The sequence below is a fragment of the Phyllobates terribilis genome, unplaced genomic scaffold, assembly GCF_046119375.1.
Source record: "Phyllobates terribilis strain yellow unplaced genomic scaffold, ASM4611937v1 Scaffold_2__4_contigs__length_985480577, whole genome shotgun sequence".
Lineage (NCBI taxonomy): Eukaryota > Metazoa > Chordata > Amphibia > Anura > Dendrobatidae > Phyllobates > Phyllobates terribilis.
Window position 1 is genome coordinate 823,740,609 of NW_027362762.1, and position 22,692 is coordinate 823,763,300.

At 44.2% G+C, this 22,692-nt stretch overlaps 1 protein-coding gene across 2 annotated transcripts in view; it reads right to left on the reverse strand.

Moving 5' to 3' along the window:
* The window catches only part of WDR81 (WD repeat domain 81), a 74,439-nt gene that overhangs the window by 13,611 nt on the left and 38,136 nt on the right, over positions 1 to 22,692 (reverse strand). For both annotated transcript variants that reach the window (XR_012297849.1, XM_073667694.1), the window contains exons 8-11: positions 17,321 to 17,486; positions 13,448 to 14,113; positions 10,196 to 10,341; positions 2,216 to 2,395 (exon numbers count right to left, since the gene is read on the reverse strand). Coding sequence is in view for 1 of the 2 variants with exons in the window: in XM_073667694.1 (XP_073523795.1) it covers positions 2,216 to 2,395; positions 10,196 to 10,341; positions 13,448 to 14,113; positions 17,321 to 17,486 (1,158 nt within the window). In the remaining variant the exon portion in view is untranslated. The remainder of the gene's footprint in view (positions 1 to 2,215; positions 2,396 to 10,195; positions 10,342 to 13,447; positions 14,114 to 17,320; positions 17,487 to 22,692) is intronic.

Consider the following 22,692-nt stretch of genomic DNA (forward strand, 5'->3'; position numbering starts at 1 on the left):
TACAGAGCAAAAGTTTGGACACACCTTCTCATTTAAAGATTTTTCTGTATTTTCAGGACTTTGAAAATTGTACATTCACACTGAAGGCATCAAAACTATGAATAACACATGTGGAATTATATACTTAACAAAAAAGTGTGAAACAACTTTGATGACTGCTTTGCACACTCTTGGCATTCTCTTGATGATCTTCAAGAGGTAGTCACCGGAAATGGTTTTCACTTCTCACGTGTGCCCTTTCAGGTTTAATAAGTGGGATTTCTTGCCTTATAAATGGGGTTGGGACCATCAGTTGTGTTGTGCAGTAGTCAGGTGGAAACACAGCTGATAGTCCTACTGAATAGACTGTTAGAATTTGTATTATGGCAAGAAAAAAGCAGCTAAGAAAAACGAGTGGCCATCATTCCATCATTACTTTAAGAAATGAAGGTCAGTCAGTCCGAAAAATTGGGAAAACTTTGAAAGTGTCCCCAAGTGCAGTTGCAAAAACCATCAAGCGCTACAAAGAAACTGGCTCACATGAGGACCGCCCCAGGAAAGGAAGACCAAGAGTCACCTCTGCTTCTGAGGATAAGTTTATCCGAGTCACCAGCCTCAGAAATCGCAGGTTAACAGCAGCTCCAATTAGAGACCAGGTCAATGCCACACAGAGTTCTAGCAGCAGACACATCTCTACAACAACTGTTAAGAGGAGACTTTGTGCAGCAGGCCTTCATGGTAAAATAGCTGCTAGGAAACCACTGCTAAGGACAGGAAACAAGCAGAAGAGACAAGTTTGGGCTAAAGAACACAAGGAATGGACATTAGACCAGTGGAAATCTGTGCTTTGGTCTGATGAGTCCAAATTTGAGATCTTTGGTTCCAACCACCGTGTCTTTGTGCGACGCAGAAAAGGTGAACGGATGGTCTCTACATGCCTGGTTCCCTCCGTGAAGCATGGAGGAGGAGGTGTGATGGTGTGGGGGTGCTTTGCTGGTGACACTGTTGGGGATTTATTCAAAATTGAAGGCATACTGATCCAGCATGGCTACCACAGCATTTTGCAGCGGCATGCTATTCCATCCGGTTTGCGTTTAATTGGACCATCATTTATTTTTCAACAGGACAATGACCCCAAACACACCTCCAGGCTGTGTAAGGGCTATTTGACCAAGAAGGAGAGTGATGGGGTGCTACGCCAGATGACCTGGCCTCCACAGTCACCAGACCTGAACCCAATCGAGATGGTTTGGGGTGAGCTGGACCGCACAGTGAAGGCAAAAGGGCCAACAAGTGCTAAGCATCTCTGGGAACTCCTTCAAGATTGTTGGAAGACCATTTCCGGTGACTACCTCTTGAAGCTCATCAAGAGAATGCCAAGAGTGTGCAAAGCAGTCATCAAAGCAAAAGGTGGCTACTTTGAAGAACCTAGAATATAAGACATATTTTCAGTTGTTTCACACTTTTTTGTTAAGTATATAATTCCACATGTGTTAATTCATAGTTTTGATGCCTTCAGTGTGAATGTACAATTTTCATAGTCATGAAAATACAGAAAAATCTTTAAATGAGGTGTGTCCAAACTTTTGGTCTGTACTGTATATGTTCTATATAACCATATATCACAGACATAAAGGTAGAAACTGGTGTGAACAAAGCCATATTGCGCTAAAACAGACCACTCCAACATCGATGAAGCCTTCCAGGGAAGCCAGAATACACTGATGTGACTCATGACTACATTAAAGAAAGAGAGAAGACCAAACGAGAGTAAGCTTTAAAGGGAACCTGTCAAACTTCTACACCCCTAAATTACTTATATGACTGTGTAGCTTGTTTATCTATTTAGGACCCAAAAGCGATGCTCCAGCAACGAGAAACTGGGTTTTGAAGTTCTATAGAAATTGTGTATGGAAGGGCAATAGGCCGTGATGATGCTCTTATAGCTTAGCAGCCTCCCCCTATTCCCTGCCGACCACCTCTGTCCTCTGGTTGATTGACAGGTTATTTACTCAGATACATGGAAGGGAATATAGCGGAAGGCTGAGGAGCTGCAAGTGCATCGTCACGCCCCAATGCGTGTCCGGACACATATACAGAACTTCAAAACCCAATATCTCACTGATGTGAGATAGTGATCAACTTCCTTATCTTTGAAAGGGCTACACAGTCATTTAAAGGTTTAGGGGCATAAACATTTTGGACAGTTTCCCTTTAACAAAAGATGAACTTTTACCTTCATTTGCAGGATGTCACCCTCATGGGCAGGCCACCCCCTGAGTACCAGACCAGTCCTGGTGTCCAGCAGGATAATGAATCCCGAAGAATAACCTGCAACGACGCTGCGTCCATTTGGGCTGACGGTCAGGTAGCGGATAAGTCCTGCATTCATATTGCTGGCCAGCTTAAATTCATGCTAAAGGGGCAAACACAAATATGAATAGTGAAGGCATTATGATATGTATGTGAATAAAAAGTCATACACAACGAGAATTGCTAGGCCACAATAACTTCTATATAAAATCTACATATTATATATATATATATATATATATATATATATATATATATATATATATATATATATATATATATATATATATATATATATACACACACACACACACACACACACACACACACACTACAATATATACAGTGGGTACAGAAAGTATTCAGACCCCTTTAAATTTTTCACTCTTTGTTTCATTGCAGCCATTTGGTAAATTCTAAAAAGTTCATTTTTTTTCTCTCTCATTACAGTACACTCTGCACCCCATCTTGACTGAAAAAACCCCCCCAGAAAATGTAGAAATTTTTGCAAATTTATTAAAAAAGAAAAACTGAAATATCACATGGTCATAAGTATTCAGACCCTCTGCTCAGTATTGAGTAGAAGCTCCCTTTTGAGCTAGTACAGCAATGAGTCTTCTTGGGAATGATGCAACAAGTTTTTCACACCTGGATTTGGGGATCCTCTGCCATTCTAACTTGCAGATCCTCTCCAGTTCCGTCAGGTTGGATGGTGAACGTTGGTGGACAGCCATTTTCAGGTCTCTCCAGAGATGCTCAATTGGTCTCTTGCTGGGCCAGTCAAGAATGGTCAGAGTTGTTCTGAAGCCACTCCTTTGTTATTTTAGCTGTGTGCTTAGGGTCATTGTCTTGTTGGAAGGTGAACCTTCGGCCAAGTCTGAGGTCCAGAGCACTCTGGAAGAGGTATTCATCCAGGATATCTCTGTACTTGGCCGCATTCATGTTTCCTTCAATTGCAACCAGTCTTCCTGTCCCTGCAGCTGAAAAACACCCCCATAGGATGATGCTGCCACCACCATGTTTCACTGTTGGGATTGTATTGGGCAGGTGATGAGCAGTGCCTGGTTTTCTCCACACATACCGCTTAGAATTATCACCAAAAAGTTCTATCTTCGTCTCATCAGACCAGAGAATCTTAGTCCTTCATGAGCAAACTCTATGCGGGCTTTCATATGTCTTGAACTGAGGAGAGGCTTCCGTAGGGCTACTCTGCCATAAAGGCCCGACTGGTGGAGGGCTGCAGTGATAGTTGACTTTGTGGAACTTTCTCCCATCTCCCTACTGCATCTCTGGAGCTCAGCCACAGTGATTTTGGGGTTCTTCTTTACCTCTCTCACCAAGGCTCTTCTCCCACGATTGCTCAGTTTGGCTGGATGGCCAGGTCTAGGAAGACTTCTGGTAGTCCCAAACTTCTTCCTTTTAAGGATTATTGAGGTCACTGTGCTCTTAGGAACCTTGAGTAATGCAGAAATTCTTTTGTAACCTTGGCCAGATCTGTGCCTTGCCACAATTCTGTCTCTGAGCTCCTTGGGCAGTTCCTTTGAGCTCATGGTTCTCATTTGGTCTGACATGCACTGTGAGCTGTGTGGTCTTATATAGACAGGTGTGTGCCTTTCCAATTCAAGTCCTATCAGTTTAATTAAACACAGCTGGACTCCAATGAAGGAGTAGAACCATCTCAAGGAGGATCACAAGGAAATGGACAGCATTTGACTTAAATATGAATGTCTGAGCAAAGGGTCTGAATACTTACGACCAAGTGATATTTCAGTTTTTCTTTTTTAATAAATTTGCAAAAATTTCAACATTTCTGTTTTCTTTTCAGTCAAGATGGGGGGCAGAGTGTACTGTAATGAGAAAAAAAAATGAACTTCTTAGAATTTACGAAATGGCTGCAATGAAACAAAGAGTGAAGAATTTAAAGGGGTCTGAATACTTTCCGTACCCACTGTATATACACTGTGAGAGTCACTGGTATGGTATATGAGGGGAGGTATGTGTCACACAGGTTGCTAGCCTGTGTAAACTAGAACCAATAAACTTTCTGCCAGCATGTTATATGCTAGGGGAATTAACTCTTTTAAAGAGCATAGTTTTATGGGAATGACAGATGGGAGGGACGTCATTCCCCATACCTCCATCTCAGGGTGTGGCTGAGCGACGTTTAAATGTTCAGTCCTGTTTTTTTTTCTCGGTTGTTGAGTTTAGAGTGGCAAAGACTTCAGACTGGAAAGCCACAGCTCAAAGAGGAGCTGAAAGCTGGGACTACAACCTGTGTGGCTAATCCCACACTGCTATGGACTGTGCTATCGTTTATCTTTTGTTGTTTTGCCAGTAAGGCTGTGTTTATCTTTGCTGGAGCTGCAGGGCTATATGCCACTAAATAAAGCCTGCAGAGAAAACACGGTTCCTGAGTCTACTTCCGGAAGCGGCCGAGTGAGGCGTCTTACCACAGTTTGTGTGAGAGTGCGAGCAAGATTCCAAGAACATGTGTACCTGCTACAGAGACGGGTGGATGTCTTGGGTGAAAGCTGCCAGCCAGCAGAAGACGTCCGGCAGCATGGAAGAGCTAATTAAGCACCTGGTGCAGAGCATGCAGCAACAGCACTTGCAGAGCCAGCAGAGAATGCAGCAGCAGCAGCACCATGAGCAGCTATAGCAGCAACAAGAGACCACTAAGCTGCTGATACAACAGGTTCAGCATCGCCAACAGTAACAGCAGATCGAGTTACTTGCAGAGGCAATCTGTGGCAAGGCGATGGCTCCGACAACTCCAGGTGATGACGCATACGTCAGGAAGACGGTGAGGAGAGCGTTACAGAAGATGACGCCGGGGGATGATGTTGAGGCGTTCCTGACTGTTTTTGAGAGGGTGGCGGAATGGGAGAAATTGCTGCTGGAGCAGTGGGCGGAGGTTCTGACGCCATATTTGACTAGGGAGCTGCAGAAGCCTTATTACAATCTGACTTTACAGGATGCAAAGGAATACGCCAAATTAAAAACCGACATATTGGCACGCTCAGGAGTGACTATGTCTGTCAGAGCACAAAGGGTCCACCACTGGGCGTATGCTGGCAACAGACCTTCACGCTCACAGATGTTTGACTTGTAAAATCTTTTACAGAAATGGCTGCAGCCAGTCTTCCTCTCCTGCCCAGATGGTTGAGTGTGTGGTGATGGACAGGTTCATCCATTCCCTACCCAGGCTGGTGCAGACCTGGGTTGCCCAGGGCGACCCTCGGAAAACAGATGACCTCGTATGTCTGGTAGAGAGATACCAAATGGTCGAAAAACCCCGGGGAAACCCGACGTAGCCACCTCCCCTTACTGATGTGCTCAAAAGGGGGTGGGTTCACGATGGAAGGGGTTCAGAGCCACAACTGGGGGGCGTTCCACTTCCACTGAAGGGGCTGCAAGGTCTGTTGTGAAGGCTGTGATCTGTTGGAGATGTCGCAATCTGGGACACGTAGCCGCCCAGTGTCATACGTCTGCTGAGCCTATGGACTGCAGCCTAGGCAGACGATGTTCATACTATGTTTACCCAGCCTGCAGTGTGGACTCTCAACCTGGCGAAGGGCCGCAGATGTGTGCCGTGTCCGTTAATGGAGTGATGGTCCTGGGGTTGTTGGACTCCGGGAGTCTGGTGACCTTGATCAGAGCCACCCTTCCCCACCAGCTGTTCCCCGCCAGATCTGTGGGCATCCACTGCATACATGGGGACGCCAAGAACTACCCAGTGGCCAGAGTGACAGTCGGAACAGACTGTGGCGCCTATTCCCACGAAGTCGGGGTGGTCAAGGGCCTGATGCATCCTGTCATATTGGGGCGCGATTTTCCCTTGTTCTGGGATTTGTGGGGGAAGGGCTCCAGACTCGGTCACGGGGACAAAAGACAGGACCCTGGAGAAATACCCCAGTCGACATCGGTAGTGGATGGGTTTCCACTGTGTGTCCTTGTCGGTGAAGAGGACGAGACTGTGACTGTGGAGGCCGACCGCCCTGAGTTAGAGGTGCCCAGAGAGAACTTTGGGCAGCTCAAGTTCGGGACTTGACCTTGAAAGGGGCGTGGGACAATGTTACGGTTTGTAATGGTGTTGCCCAAAAGCCGGGGCAGACACCAGGTACCCACACTTTGCAGTTCAGGGGGAGCTGTTATACCGGGTAACCAAACTGAACAGTGAAGAGGTAGTGGAATAGCTGTTAGTTCCAGGGCCATACCGTTGGAGGGTATTAGATATGGCCCACTCACATATTCTGGAGAGATACCTAGGGCTTGAAAAAACTCAGGAGCAAATAGTGAGTAGGTTTTATTGGCCAGGATGTTACCGGGAGATCTTAAACTATTGTAGGTCCTGCCCCACCTGCCAGATAACCGCGCCCACCTCCCACTTCCATAGTCCCTTAGTTCCACTACCTGTGATAGAAATTCCCTTTGATAGGATTGCCGTGGACCTCGTGGGTCCCTCAGTTAAATCGGCCCGGGGCCATCAATACATCTTGGTCGTCATGGACTATGCGACCCGGTACCCCGAAGCGGTACCCTTAAGGAACTCGTCCAGCAGATTACCTAGCTGCGAACCTCCGTTTACCATCCGATGGCCTGGTGGAGCGCTTCAATAAAACCCTGAAAGCGATGCTCAAAAAGGTCGTCGAGAAGGATGGTCGAGACAGGGACTACAGGCTTCAGTTTCTACTTTTCTCCATCAGAGAAGTTCCCCAAGCCTCCACTGGCTTCTCTCCGTTCGAGCTTCTATATGGCCAGCATCCAAGGGGTCTCCTAGACATCGCCAAGGAAACTTGGGAGGCCGAGGTCATGCCCCACCGGAGCATCATCGACCATGTAATCCAGTTACAGGAGACAATGGTGAAGGTGATGCCCATCGTGAACGAACATCTCCTCCGGGCGCAGGAAGCCCAGGCGAGGGTGTATAACCGGTCGGCAAGGCTGAGACAGTTCCAGCCTGGCGATCGCGTTCTGGTTCTCATTCCCACTGTCGAAAGCAAGTTCCTGGCCAAGTGGCAAGGCCCGTATGAGGTGGTGGAGAAACTCAGTGAAGTGAACTACAGAGTCCACCAGCCTGGCCGAAGAAAGCCGCACCAATTATACCATGTGAACTTGCTCAAGCCGTGGCGGGACCAGGAGCCTGTGGAAACTCCTTGCCTGGGAGCTGCTCCTGAAGGCAAAGTGGAAGAGGTTACTATAGCAGAGACTATCGCCAGCCCAGAAGCAACAGTGTCAAGAACTACTACAGCGGAATCGGAAACTGTTCTCAGAGTTGGCGGGGCATACTCAGGTGGTAGAGCATGACGTGCTAACAGAACCACATGTAAGAGTGAATCTGAAGCCGTATCGGATTCCGGAAGCACGCCGGGAGGTGATCTCAGCTGACGTGAAGAGGATGTTAGACCTCGGTGTGATAGAGGAGTCAAAGAGTGTGTGGTCGAGCCCAGTCATCCTTGTGCCAAAACTCAACGGAGAGTGGAGGTTTTGTAATGACTACTGACGGCTGAATGAGGTGTCCAAGTGTGATGCGTACCCAATGCCCCGCGTCAACGAACTCATCGAGCGGCTTGGACCGGCGAGATACATCACCACTCTTGACTTGACGAAGGGCTATTGGCAGATCCCCATGTCCCAAACGGCCAAGGAGAAGACGGCTTTCTCGACACCCAGATGCTGTTCGGGCTACAGTGGGCCCCAGCCACCTTCCAGAAGGCTATGAATTGGATCCTAGCCCCACTTAAGAAATATGCCGCAGCCTGTCTTGACGACATTGTAGTTTTTAGCCCAGACTCGATTAGTCATCTACATAAACTACAGGCCGTTCTGGATGCCCTAAGGCGGGCGGGATTTACAATAAATCCGAAAAAATGCGCCGTTGGAAAAGAGGCGGCCAAGTACTTGGGCTATGTCGTCGGGAGAGGCGAAATAAGGCCGCAAGTTAATAAAATGGAGGCAATCCAGACCTGGCCGCAACCACTCTCCAAGAAGCAAGTGAGAGCATTCCTGGGAATGGTGGGATATTACCGGCGGTTTATCCCAAATTTTGCAATGATGGCTGCGCCACTGACGGATCTCCTAAAAGGCACCAGGTCAACTATGGTAAAGTGGACGGAAGAAACAGAGACCGTATTTCAACTGTTGAAATCAGCACAGTGTAAACAGCCGGTCCTGGTCGCATCAGACTTTAAGAAAGAGTTTGGGGTCCCGACAGATGCTTCAGAGGTTGATCTAGGAGGCGTACTCTCTAAAGAGATAAATGGGGAAGAACATCCCATTCTCTATCTGAGCCGGAAGCTGTCCTCCTGCGAGAAAAACTACGCAATAGTAGAAAAGGAGTGTTTAGCCATAAAGTGGGCCGTAGATACACTAAGATACTACCTACTAGGCTGGAAGTTTAAGTTGGTGTCAGACCATGCCCCGTTGAGATGGTTGAGGGAAAGGAGGGTTAAAAATGCCAGGGTAAGTAGATGGTCCCTAGCTCTTCACGACTTCAACTTTCACGTAGTGCATAGGTCCGGGAAGTTACACGGGAACGCTGATGCCATGTCTAGAATTCCCTGCCTCGTATCGGAAGGTGCCCAAACCCCCGGCAGAGGGGGGGGGGGGGAGGTATGTGACAGTTACTGGTATGGTATATGAGGGGAGGTAAGTGTCACGCAGGTTGCTAGCCTGTGTGAACTAGAATAAACTTTCTGCCAGCATGTTATATGCTAGGGGGGTTAAGTCTTTTAAAGGGAGTGGTTTTATAGGAATGTGAGAGATGGGAGGGACGTCATTCCCTATACCTCCATCTCAGGGTGTGGCTGAGCGACATTTAAATGTTCAGTCCTGTTTTTTTTTCTCTGTTGAGTTTGGAGAGGCAAGGTCTCCAGACTGGAAGGCCACAGCTCAGAGAGGAGCTGAAAGCTGGGGACTACAACCTGTGTGGCTAATCCCACACTGCTATGGACTGTGCTATTGTTTATCTTTTGTTGTTTTGCCAGTAAGGCTGTGTTTATTTTTGCTGGAGCTGCAGGGCTTTATGCCACTAAAAAAAAGCTTGCAGAGAAAACAAAGTTCCTGAGTCTACTTTTGGAAGTGGCCGAGTGAGGCGTCTTACCACGACACACACACATATTATATACACACATGGGTATACTATTTAACACCAATAAATTAAATTGCTACTATGCACCTGATATTTAAAAATAAATAGATAAGAATAAAAAAAAGCAAATAGTCTTGTGTTATAATACCCCTCCGTTTAGGGTCCTCAGCTCCTACACACAAGCATTGTTTTGTAGGAGGAATAAACTTTAATCAAGTAAAACAAAAAAAGGAGAGAAGGGCTACATGATTTTAAGTATTAAAGACTGATGTGAACAGGTGTGAACAGGTGCAAGCTAAGAGAGCCACTCTATATGTAACAATTTAAAGCTGCACTCTGTAATGCTATAGCATCCAAACATGGTATATATGACATTAGAATTGCATTACTGCTATAGAAAATAAGGTAACATGAAGATACTTAGCACATAAATAGGCCAATTCATGTATGCCCAATAGCCATCGACAGGGTGACCTTCCTTGCTGGGAACCTAACCTAATATGAAACCTCTCCTGAGTCCAGGAGAGATGGCTGCCAAGCACACATGAATTGGCCAATTGATGCGCTAAGTATTTTCATTTTACCTTTTTTTCTATAGCAGTAATGCAATGCCAATTTCATATATTCCATGTTTACATGCTATAGCATCACAGAGTGCAGCTTTAATTTGTTGGTTACATGATTTTATGTGTCTGTATAATCATAAAGTAAAAGTGTAAATCAAAGAAAGTGTAAAAAATATCCCATTAATGATGGCGACCCAAACAAACATTTACAAACAGAGAAGCGAGACTGAACCATACACATCAGTACCTGAAGCCCTGGTTTCCGGGGGTCAATGAAACGCAGTACAGAATCGGAGCTTCCAAACGTCACACTGCAGTAAGGAGGGGGCATTGTGGCCACTGCCGTTATTGGGATTTTCGTGTCTCCGGCCTCATAAGTGCGAATGGTTTTACCTGTCAATAAAACCGCTTGACACGTTAATGCTGATCTCCAGGAGCACCACCATTTGTGACCAGCTATAATAACTGTTCATGTATTCCTCCTACAAACCCCAATTCCCATATATAGAGTATCTAGTCAACACATTTTCAAAAGCATACCGATGTAAATGAGCAAACCCGAATATAACAGATATCAATAGTGAGACAAGTGGCGCACAGTTACTCCATGTATGATATCTGCGGAGCCCGGTTCTGCGCTGATGTGCTGAATGCGGCTGTCAGACAGCCCCGGGGTGTACTCACAGCCGTAACGCTCAGTACTGCGACTGAGCACCCTGTATGACTGAGCCGGTCGCTTCTGGGAGGAGTAAACTTCATTTTTCTCCCGAGTGACGCACCTTCAATATGGCGGCCAGACACCTTTTTACCCTACAAATTAACCCTATATCTGCAGGTCAATATAATGTCATCCGACGTCAAAGGTTTGCGTTATCTTCCAAACAAGAAGTATGAAAATGGTAAGATTTGGTTGTTTTTTTTTGTGCTTTTTTATGGCTAGTTCAATGTTGAACTTAACCTACCTCGCCCTCCACACCATTTCCCTACCCCCCCCCCCAAAAAAAGCACCACTTTTAGATGTAAAAACCTGGTTATAAAAAACAATAGGTGATTTTCTGATTCCAGATTCCCCTTAAAATTCCCCAGAAGGTATAAAAGGAACCATAAACTACTGTACCCAAATATCTCCTCGTATTGGCCATAAACAGTACATAACTATCAAACAAAAACAACGTGAAATTTCGTACTGAAGGTTTTTGGTGGATAATCCACCCTGAAAAATCTGCAAATTTTTTTTAGACATGCATAAAATGAACATTTGCTGGAAACATCCATAAAAATACATTACAAGTAAAGAGATTCTCAAAAGATTTTCCTTCATTAGAGAGACTTTTTAAAATGTGGCAGCTGATTTTACGCGGGGTAAGACGCGGCCGTCCCGGAATTATCTGCAATTCAGATGAATAATGGCCCTCTAGTGCGGCTCATAAGGGGGGGGATTCTGAACAGAAAGTCCCACTCTATGATGTCCATAATGTGAGGACATGTGATCTGTATTGATGAACTATTATTGCGCTGAGCACAGACAGCGGTTTGTAAGTTTGGGATTTTAGAAGATGCATCACATAAACAAGCCACTAGGTGGCAGTAAAGGTATTCTGATCTCACATTACTATCGGATTTATTTCACCTTTGTAGGTATTAATGAATTACAGATGTCACCAAGGCCGACAATCCGTAACGATGGACTATAGCCGCCAATGGAAGTATAGTGCAATAGTAAGAAATCGTATAGTTCCAGGAGCCTTAAGCCCCCGTCTCACATAGCGACATCGCTAGCGAGATCGCTGCTGTGTCACGGTTTTGGTGACGCAACAGCGACCTCACCAGCGATGTCGCTATGTGTGACACTTTGCAGCGATCAGGCCCCTGCTGTGAGGTCGCTGATCGCTGCAAAGTGTCCTGGACCATTTTTTGGTCGTAGCCCTCCCGCTGGTCAGCACACATCACTGTGTGTGACCAGCGGGAGCAGCGATCAGGCTGGTAACTATGGTAAACATCGGGTTACTAGGGGCACACGCGCACCTAGTAACCCATAGTTTATAATGGTTACGAGCCTGCTAAAGTGAGCGGTAACCTCCCGCTCACCGTAGCAGAGTGGTAACCATGATAAACAATGGGTTACCAGGAGCGCGTGTGCCCCTAGTAACCGCTGTTTATCATAGTTACCAGCCAGCTCCTGCTTCAGCAGGCTGGTAACCAGGAGGAGGACATCGTGGAAAGATTCTTTCCACAATGTCGCTGCTCCCCTGATCGCTGGTGAGCCTGCCTGTTTGACAGCTCATCAGCGACCACATAGCGACGCAGCAACGATCCCTGACAGGTCGTATCATTGTCGGGATCGCTGCAGCGTCGCTAAGTGTGACGGGGCCTTTATTGTATGTGGACACAAAATGCACAAAGAAGTACAAAGCAGGGTCTTCTTATCAGAGTCGGTGGGGGTCCTAGAGGTCAGACCATGACCGATCATAAAGTGATAGCAATATGTAAGCAATATGCCTTCTTTTAAGCATGGTATACTGCTGGGCGATTTTTCATTTTTTGCGCACTTTTCCCTCCATTCTTCCAAAAGCCATAACTGATTTTACCTACGATTTAGCCCTGTGGGGGTTTGCTTGTTTTTAGCGAGATGAATTGCAGTTTTCAATTACACTATTCAATGTACCGAAAAACAGGAAAAAAAACATTCCAAGTGAAAAATTCAAATTACTTTTTTTTTGTAATATTCAGATTACAGATTAAAAAAGTAAAAATAAAAAATTGGTTTGTGTTGCCATCTGAGACCCGAAGTTTCTTTAATTCTTCCATTGATGGAACTGCATGAGAATCGCTGTTTTTTGGTCACCGCACGCTCACAATAAATGTAAATAAAATACCATCAAAATGTTGCATGGACCACAATATAGTGCTAAAAAAACAAATTCATTACACAGCTCCATCGATGGACACATAAGTTAGGAGCCTCAAATAAATGGTGACACAATTTAGGTTTTTTTTTTACAAAGTTTTAATTATTAAAAAAATAAGCACAAAAATAGTCTGGCATCGCCGTAATCGTATTGACTTGCGACTTCAAGTTGGCAGGTCATTTTTACTGCGCAGTAAGCAATAAGAAAACAAGACCCCAGAACACAATAATGGATTTACTCCCCCCCCCCAATCTTTTCGCCTCACTTGGAATTGTTTTTCCCCACTTTTCAGTATAATATATATCATCAAAGGTGTCATTTAAAATGACTACTGATCCCGCAATCAAGTCTTCGTATGATTATGTCGACAGAAAAAAAAAATTATGGCTCTTGGAAGAAGGAAGGAAAAAAACAAAAAAATCACTGTTTATATGGTGTATGTTTCCCTGGGATCAGTGGAGATCTTGAAAATTATTACATTTTCTAATATGCTTTTTCAATTTTTAAAGAGTTTTCAAAATAAATGGATTTTATGTTATTTGTAGGACAAGGCCTCTAATTTCTGCCAAGGCTGTCACCACCGTTCTTACCTGTATACTGGTCCCATATACAGACCCCTCCATCACAGCTGACAATGTGCTGCACGGACTCCAGCTGGCCCACATAAAACACAGTCTTCTTGTGTTCTGCGTAGGTCAGACGTGGCTCAATCTCTCTGGTGCCATCCCCATAGTTATACAAGGGCCAGAGACGGACAGTTTTGTCCTTGCTGCCGCTCAGAAAGAAATCCTCTCCACTCAAGGGTTTAACACACTTGATGGCCCCCGAATGACCTACAAAGCTCTGAAGCTTGATCTGGTGGAAGTAGAAGTGGGGCTCTTGCTGGCTCACACCGATCTCATACTGCCAGTATGCCAGCCAGTTGCCACAAAGCCCGTGGGCGCTTTTCTGAAGATCCTGCTTGAAGGTGTTCTCATCGCACTGGAAGTTCTCCACGACAGGGCTGTGGCACGACGACCTTGGTGCGGACTGCTGGCTATCTTTAGGTACTTGAATACGGTTGCCGACCATGACACTCCCAAAAGTGCCTGACTGGGTGTCCTCCTCTGAGCGGAGCATAGGAAAGCTCATTCTTCCACCGTATTCAAATGTTTGCGTCCTGCTGTCGCTTTCCTTTGGAATCACTGCTTCTTGATAAACCATGGTCAGTCTCCATATTAAATCATGGTTTGGAAGCAGCTGAGCAATGACATCCCCTACAAGAGATAAAACGTACAATAGCTACTTTACATATGAAATCCAGTGCCACTAACCATTGGGGAGAAGACACTGGAGAGTTTTGAAAGACAAAGACACAAGGCGACAGAGGTACGGCACATGCAAAAGTTTGGACCACAACTATTTTCTATTTAATCTCGCTTTTGATTGCAAACTTTCTAATTAAAAGTGAACCTGTCAGCAGGTTTTTAATATCCTAAACCAACATCATCTTTGTAAAGCTCTGAAATGTGGATTAGGTCTATACCATTGTATGATAAGTTAGTCTATCAGTTTTCCTGAAATCCATCGGCAAATGTTTATGTACACGAGCTTGTGTCTCTCCCTGTTTTCCTGCCTGCCACAAGCCTCCTGTCAGTGACTGACAGGTCACTCTTCTCTATGACCTGCTCCCCCACCTGAGATCTCACGCAGGTGACACCATTACTGGGGCTAATACATTAAAGCTGCACTCTGACGCTATTGTACGAAAACATGTAATTTATCAAATTTAAATTGCATTGCTGCTCTAGAAAACAGGAAAAAACAAAAGATACTTTGCGCATAAATTAGTCAATTCATGTCTGCCCATTAGCCAACAACAAGGCGACCTTGTTTCCTGGGAACCTAACCTCTCCTGGGCTGATAAACTACAATTATATGGGTAGGAAAGATCAAGATGTGATTAAAACCGTCATAAGTTGATGGGTGGAGTGCTCGGTGAGAGGTCCAATGTATACAAATATCAAAGTCTGACCGTCACTTCCAGACAGAAAAACAATTAGGTTCCCAGCAAAGAAGGTCACCTTGTTGATGGCTCTTGGGCACATATGAATTGGCCAATTTATGCACTAAGTATCTTCATTTGCAATGTAATTCCAATTTCATATATTCCATGTCTGCATGCCACAACTTTACAGAATGCAGCTTTAATTGGTTAGTTACATATGGAGGTGGCGCTTTTAGCTTGCACCTGTTCACACCTGTTTTTCTGTTTGGAAGGGACGGTCAATCTTTGATATTTATAACGTTACTGGGGGGGGGGGGGGGCGTTGGCACAACACAGTACTGTCCTGATGACGTTGTGATAGCCAGACTATCGGAGCATTTGCTGCCTCTGGGAATGATGGCACCTGTGTGAGATCTCGGGAAGGGGAGCAGGTCACGGAGAAGACTGACTTGTCAGTCACTGACAGGAGGCCGGCAGCAGGAGGAGAAGGAGGTAGAGAGGCCGGAGAGGTGTAAGTGCAGACCAAGCCCTTGCACTTACCAGCTCATATGCATAAACATTTGCAGAAGGATTTCTAGAAAGAAATTAAATTATAATACAAAGGCACAGACATAATCGACATTTCAGATGCTTTACGTAGATGTTAGCTTACAGGTTAAAAACCTGCTGACAGGGTCCCTTTAAAGTTGAGGTGTCCACCATCTGAAAATGACATTAGTTCAATCATGCTTTAAGGGATTGGTACCAAGATTAGAAGTTATCTCCTACCCTAAGATAGGGTATAACTTACTGATCACCGATCACCATGGGTCTGACAGTAGGGACCCCCATCACTCCCCATGACGGGGCTTTGGAGAGCCCTGTGTGAACGGAAGGTTGTTGTGAGTTGTACAGTCACCATCCTGTACATGCATTAATATAGGAATTGTTCTGGCATTACCTGTAATAATGTAAAATAGTATAATAAAGAAACCATAATTACTCTGATATAATGATGATTCCATTTGAGCTATCAATCATGTAAATTGTTGAACTGAACGGTCATTTCAGGTGACTTTTCAGAATACAATTATCATAAGTGTACATGAAAAACAATGTTGCTGACCAGGATAACAAAAATGCAAGATACTATTTATAAGTTTTCCACCTGCAGGCTCCATCTCGAATTGTTCCTGCTCCCCTCTCTCTCACACCCTCAGAAGCAGCATTGTATAGTATAGGACATGAGAATTATTTTCAAAACAATAGCTAAATAATTCAAAAAATAATGGGATCCAGGACTTGATATAAAGGAGCTACCTCTATTTTATAGCCTAAAAACTAGTTTGTAGACAATAAAATACTTTGCTACTTTACATCAAGTGCTGGGTCCCGAATTTTTTTTTAATTGTCTATTTTTATGCAAATAATTGATACTACTGGTTCCTGACGTCCAGAACAAGGCGTGAATTCCATATGAACCTAATCTAATGTAATTAGGGCACTTTAAGTAGTTGGCAGGCATCGCAACCTGATAAAAGGTGAGAACCTTTCTTTTCATCTATCCTTTTCATTATCCCTGACGTTATCATCCTAAGTTGGTGCTCTGCTTTATTATTGCATAAAGCCTTTAACTCCGAAATAGGATGTTATAAAGCAGTAATGAGCAGGGTTACTGTGCATCCAGCACTGGGGCGAGATAAGAATACTTACTAGAAATAAGGTCTATGGGTGTCTGCCTGGATCTCTGTGCAGCAGATCTCTCCTCTCATCCTCATAGACTTCTATAGGCAACAGTCAAACTGATCTCTCAGTGAACTGATCGTCTCATTTCTACTTCACTTTTCCAGTGAATTGAGAGTGAGTGATCAGTGCAAGAACAAGGTAGAAATGGAATAAGGTGTCTGGTAAGTTACTATTTATATATTTATTTAAAGACTAACTAAACTTTCATGTTGTTTTTTTATATTTGGCAAGCACTTTAACTGAAGATCGGTTGGGGTCTGAGGACCTGGACTCTCACTGATCCGCAGTTAAAGTGCCTGCCAAATATAAAAAAACAACTTTTATTGATTTATTTAAAAAAAAACAAAAAAACTAAACATTCACATTGTTTTTTTTTTTCATATTTGGCAAGAACATTAATTAATTGCAGATCAATGGGGGTCCAGATCCTCAGACCCACATCGATCTCTCAATTTACCCCCAAACAGTGCACAGCTCCTGTATGAATGTGCACAAAGTTCAGATTCAATAGAAAGCATTGGCTACGAAGCACTGCTGGCAGTACAGAGGAGGTCGGAATGCACATTAATTTCTATGGGAACAAAAGCCACCTCCCCACTGACCGTAGCACGCGTTACCCATGTGCTATATTAATTTATAGCCCAACCTGTGGACACGCCATAAGTGTATGAGATGGGAACAGCCATATTTATATTTTGTAGAACTTTTAGATCAGAGCGAGTATGGAATTGACTCTAGGGCTCGTACCTACCTATAAGACAAGAAAAGGGAATGAACGTAGCATATGCCATTTCTGCATTAAACACTTTCTCCAGCTCCTCAATCAGCATCAAGTCCACGGGCAGCGTCCGTCCATCGGAACAGAGAACAGTCTGCACAGACGCTTCCACTGTATTCTGGGTCTCCATTACTAGGCCCTAGTGATGGGAGATGAACAGGAAGATAACACAGACACATTCAGCGCACTGACCTTGACGCTTCATACTCCGGTGCTTACTTTCCCTGATGGTAGATCTACCCACACACTAGAGCACTCAGAGAATAATACAGCTGGGAAACTGGAATTGTGGATTTAACAAAAAACGACTTTTCAGCCTTCAGTGAAAAGAGACGGATGTAGAGGAAATGTGACAAAAGCGCAGGGACAACAGTTCTCAGATGTTCTAGAGCTGGAGACGGCGTCCGGGTCGCCGCCAAGAATTCTCTGAAATCATTGCAGCTGGCGATGACTAATTGTCACTTTTTATTTTCTTAATGGCTTTATATATCTAATTAAAAACTGCAGAACTTTATCGTTAGGAGATCGCTTTTGTAACTTTAATACCAGGCTGCCTTTACAGTGTAACTAGAAGTAAGAAATGGCTGGAGCCATGATGCGCTCGGCCTTGATCCTCTGCATCCGAAAAAACTGTGTGTGCCACCAATCATATGGTACAGTACCACGATCCGCTCAACACCTTCAAAATGACCATTAACATACAGTACAGACCAAAAGTTTGGACACCCCTCATTTAAAGATTTTTCTGTATTTTCATCACTATGAAAATTGTACATTCACACTGAAGGCATCAAAACTATGAATTAACACATGTGGAATTATATACTTAACAAAAAAGTGTGAAACAACTGAAAATATGTCTTATATTCTAGGTTCTTCAAAGTAGCCACCTTTTGCTTTGATGACTGCTTTGCACACTCTTGGCATTCTCTTGATGAGCTTCAAGAGGTAGTCACTGGAAATGGTTTTCACTTCACAGGTTTGCCCTGTCCGGTTTAATAAGTGGGATTTCTTGCCTTATAAATGGGGTTGGGACCATCAGTTGTGTTGTGCAGAGGTCTTGTGGATACACAGCTGATAGTCCTACTGAATAGACTGTTAGAATTTGAATTATGGCAAGAAAAAAGCAGCTAAGTAAAGACAAACGAATGGCCATCATTACTTTAAGAAATGAAGGTCAGTCAGTGCGAAAAATTGGGAAAACTTTGAAAGTGTCCCCAAGTGCAGTTGCAAAAACCATCAAGCGCTACAAAGAAACTGGCTCACAAGAGGACCGCCCCAGGAAAGGAAGACCAAGAGTCACCTCTGCTTCTGACGATAAGTTATCCGAGTCACCAGCCTCAGAAATCGCAGGTTAACAGCAGCTCAGATTACAGACCAGGTCAATGCCACACAGCGTTCTAGCACCAGACACATCTCTTCAACAACTGTTAAGAGGAGACTTTGTGCAGCAGGCCTTCATGGTAAAATAGCTGCTAGGAAACCACTGCTATGGACAGGCAACAAGCAGAAGAGACTTGTTTGAGCTAAAGAACACAAGGAATGGACATTAGACCAGTGGAAATCTGTGCTTTGGTCTGATGAGTCCAAATTTGAGATCTTTGGTTCGAACCACCGTGTCTTTGTGCGACACAGAAAAGGTGAACGGATGGACTCTACATGCCTGGTTCCCACTGTGAAGAATGGAGGAGGAGGTGTGATGGTGTGGGGGTGCTTTGCTGGTGACACTGTTGGGGATTTATTTAAAATTGAAGGCATACTGAACCAGCATGGCTCCCATAGCATCTTGCAGCGGCATGCTATTCCATCTGGTTTGCGTTTAGTTGGACCATCATTTATTTTTCAACAGGACAATGACCCCAAACACACCTCCAGGCTGTGTAAGGGCTATTTGACCAAGAAGGAGAGTGATGGGGTGCTACGCCAGATGACCTGGCCTCCACAGTCACCAGACCTGAACCCAATCGAGATGGTTTGGGGTGAGCTGGACCGCAGAGTGAAGGCAAAAGGGCGAACAAGTGCTAAGCATCTCGGGGAACTCCTTCAAGATTGTTGGAAGACCATTTCCGGTGACTACCACTTGAAGCTCATCAAGAGAATGCCAAGAGCGTGCAAAGCAGTCATCAAAGCAAAAGGTGGCTACTTTGAAGAACCTAGAATATAAGACATATTTTCAGTTGTTTCACACTTTTTTGTTAAGTATATAATTCCACATGTGTTAATTCATAGTTTTGATGCCTTCAGTGTGAATGTACAATTTTCATAGTCATGAAAATACAGAAAAATCTTTAAATGAGAAGGTGTGTCCAAACTTTTGGTCTGTACTGTATCAATGATTGCTACCCTTCTCAATGGCACCAGCAAGACAAGACGCCTTCTGCGCAACAGGAGAAAAAGGATCCAACCATTTAGGTCTTTTTAGGTCTTCTTCTAAATAAGCAGAAGAGTAAAGCTAAAAAAGTCACATCTTTTAGTTTCCTAGGTCTATTATTTTAGCACAGAAACATAAGTATAAAAGAATAAAATAATACGGATATGCATTTATTTATTTTCTTCTCTAGCAAAGATCTCTCTAAAGAGAAAGACCAGGCATGTGACATTCTGAGCATACAGATGTGTACACCCCACCACCAGCCGTCAGTGATGTGATGAAGGGGCTAGCTGTCATTAGCTAAGGCAGATGTCTTCTCCTTGATGGCTGATGTTGAGACAGAGAAGGGGGATGGCTTACTTATTAAACTAAGCCACACAGCCAGCCCCTTTTTCATGTCCCTAAGCACAAGGAAAGGGAGAAACTGCTGTTTGCCGAGGGCAGAGTAAAATACCACAGTGTGCTTGAGGCCAAAGAGCACCGGGCACATGCGCACTACAGTACTGTGCTCTGCCCTTAGCAGGGAAGCGAGGTGCGCCTGTGTAGGAGAGCGATGGAGGACACTGTGGATGACGCAGGACATCATCATAAAAGCTCTTTCTTGTGTTATGCACAGAGGATTGCGGACAAATATTATGCTGTAATAACATGGCTTACAAGGGCGCTTTGGTCTGATTATCAGTACGGTAACTGATAACATTATTCTAAGAGTAAGGCAAGTAAAAAAGGTTACATCCTTGTAAATCATTTTTTATGATAAAGGGGGTGAGGGCCAAAACCTCTCCCATGTAAAAGAGGTTTATATAAAGTGACAGATACACAAAACAGTAATTGTCCTACTTCACAACCATTCATTTTGCTTGGAAGACCCGTGCAGTAGATTATGATTGTTTCTTAAAGAGAGAAAATATGACAGAGATGATAACATCTACAAAAGGATTCAATCAGCATAAAATGCCTGTTCAAACCAAATACAGGAGTTTGGTGCACCTTTGGCATGGCCGAACATTTACAGGGGTTTTCCCAAGAACAAAAGTTCACTTTATTCAATAGATCTTGGAATAATAATAACTTCCACAATTGGATGTGTTTAAATAAAATGTTCCTGTGCTGAGATAATCTTATAAATGTGCCCCTGCTGTGTACTGTGTAATGGCTGTGTCTGACTGTACAGTCATGGCCAAAAGTATTGAGAATGAGACAAATAGTAATTTTTCCAAAGTTTACTGCTTCATTTTTTGTAATGGCAATTTGCATATACTCCTGAATGTCAAAGAGTGATCAGCTTAACAGCAATTACTGTACTTGCAAAGTCAATATTTGCCCAGAAAATGAACTTTAACCCCCAAAACACATTTCAACATCATTGCAGTCCTGCCTTAAAAGGAGCAGCTAACATCGTTTTAGTGATTGATCCATTAACACAGGTGTGGGTGTTGATGAGGACAGGGCTGGCGATCAATCAGTCATGATTAAGTAAGAATGACATCACTGGACACTTTAAAAGGAGGCTGGTTCTTGGTATCATTGTTTCTCTTCAGTTAACCATGGTTATCTCTAAAGAAACACGTGCAGCCATCATTGCACTGCACAAAAATGGCCTAACAGGGAAGAGTATCGCAGCTACAAAGATTGCACCTCAGTCAACAATCTATCGCATCATCAAGAACTTCAAGGAGAGAGCTTCCATTGTTGTCAAAAAGGCTCCAGGGCGCCCAAGAAAGACCAGCAAGCGCCAGGACCAGCTGCGGGATCGGACTACCAGCAGTGCCGAGCTTGCTCAGGAATGGCAGCAGGCTGGTGTGAGTGCTTCTGCACGCACTGTGAGGCGGAGACTCTTTGAGCAAGGGCTGGTTTCAAGGAGGGCAGCAAAGAAGCCACTTCTCTCCAGAAAAAACATCAGGGACCGACTGATATTCTGCAAAAGGTACAGGGAGTGGACTGCTGAGGACTGGGGCAAAGTCGTTTTCTCTGATGAATCCCCTTTTCGATTGTTTGGGACATCTGGAAAACAGCTTATTCGGAGAAGAAGAGGTGAGCGCTACCACCAGTCATGTCTCATGCCAACTGTAAAGTATCCTGAAACCATTCATGTGTGGGGTTGCTTCTCAGCCAAGGGAATCGGCTCACTCACAGTCTTGCCTAAAAACACAGCCATGAATAAAGAATGGTACCAGAATGTCCTCCAAGAGCAACTTCTCCCAACCGTCCAAGAGCAGTTTGGCGCCCAACAATGCCTTTTCCAGCATGATGGAGCACCATGCCATAAAGCAAAGGTGATAACAAAATGGCTCATGGAACAAAACATAGAGATTTTGGGTCCATGGCCTGGAAACTCCCCAGATCTTAATCCCATTGAGAACTTGTGGTCAATCATCAAGAGACGGGTGGACAAACAAAAACCAACAAATTCTGGCAAAATGCAAGCATTGATTATGCAAGAATGGACTGCTATCAGTCAGGATTTGGTCCAAAAGTTGATTGAGAGCATGCCAGGGAGAATTACAGAGGTCTTGAAGAAGAAGGGGCGACACTGCAAATATTGACTTGCTGCATTAACTCATTCTAACTGTCAATATAACCTATTGGTACTCATAATATGATTGCAATTATATTTCTGTATGTGATATAAACATCAGACAAACACTAATAAAAACCAGAGGCCAGCAGATCATGTGAATATATATTGTGTCATTCTCAATACTTTTGGCCATGACTGTACAGGAACATGGTCTGATCATACCACAGCTCCTGGGCAGGGGAGGAAGGAAGAGTATACAGACATTAGCGCACGTGATCACAGCTGATTCTTTCTTTGAAGTAAACCATTTTTTAAAAACAGACAGTGAAATGTTTTACCTCACAGAAAGAATCAGCTGTGATCCCGTGCTGTCCTGTCTGTATACTCTTTTGCTTCCTCCCCTGCCCAGGAGATGTGGTATGATCAGACCATGTCCCTGTACGGTCAGACACA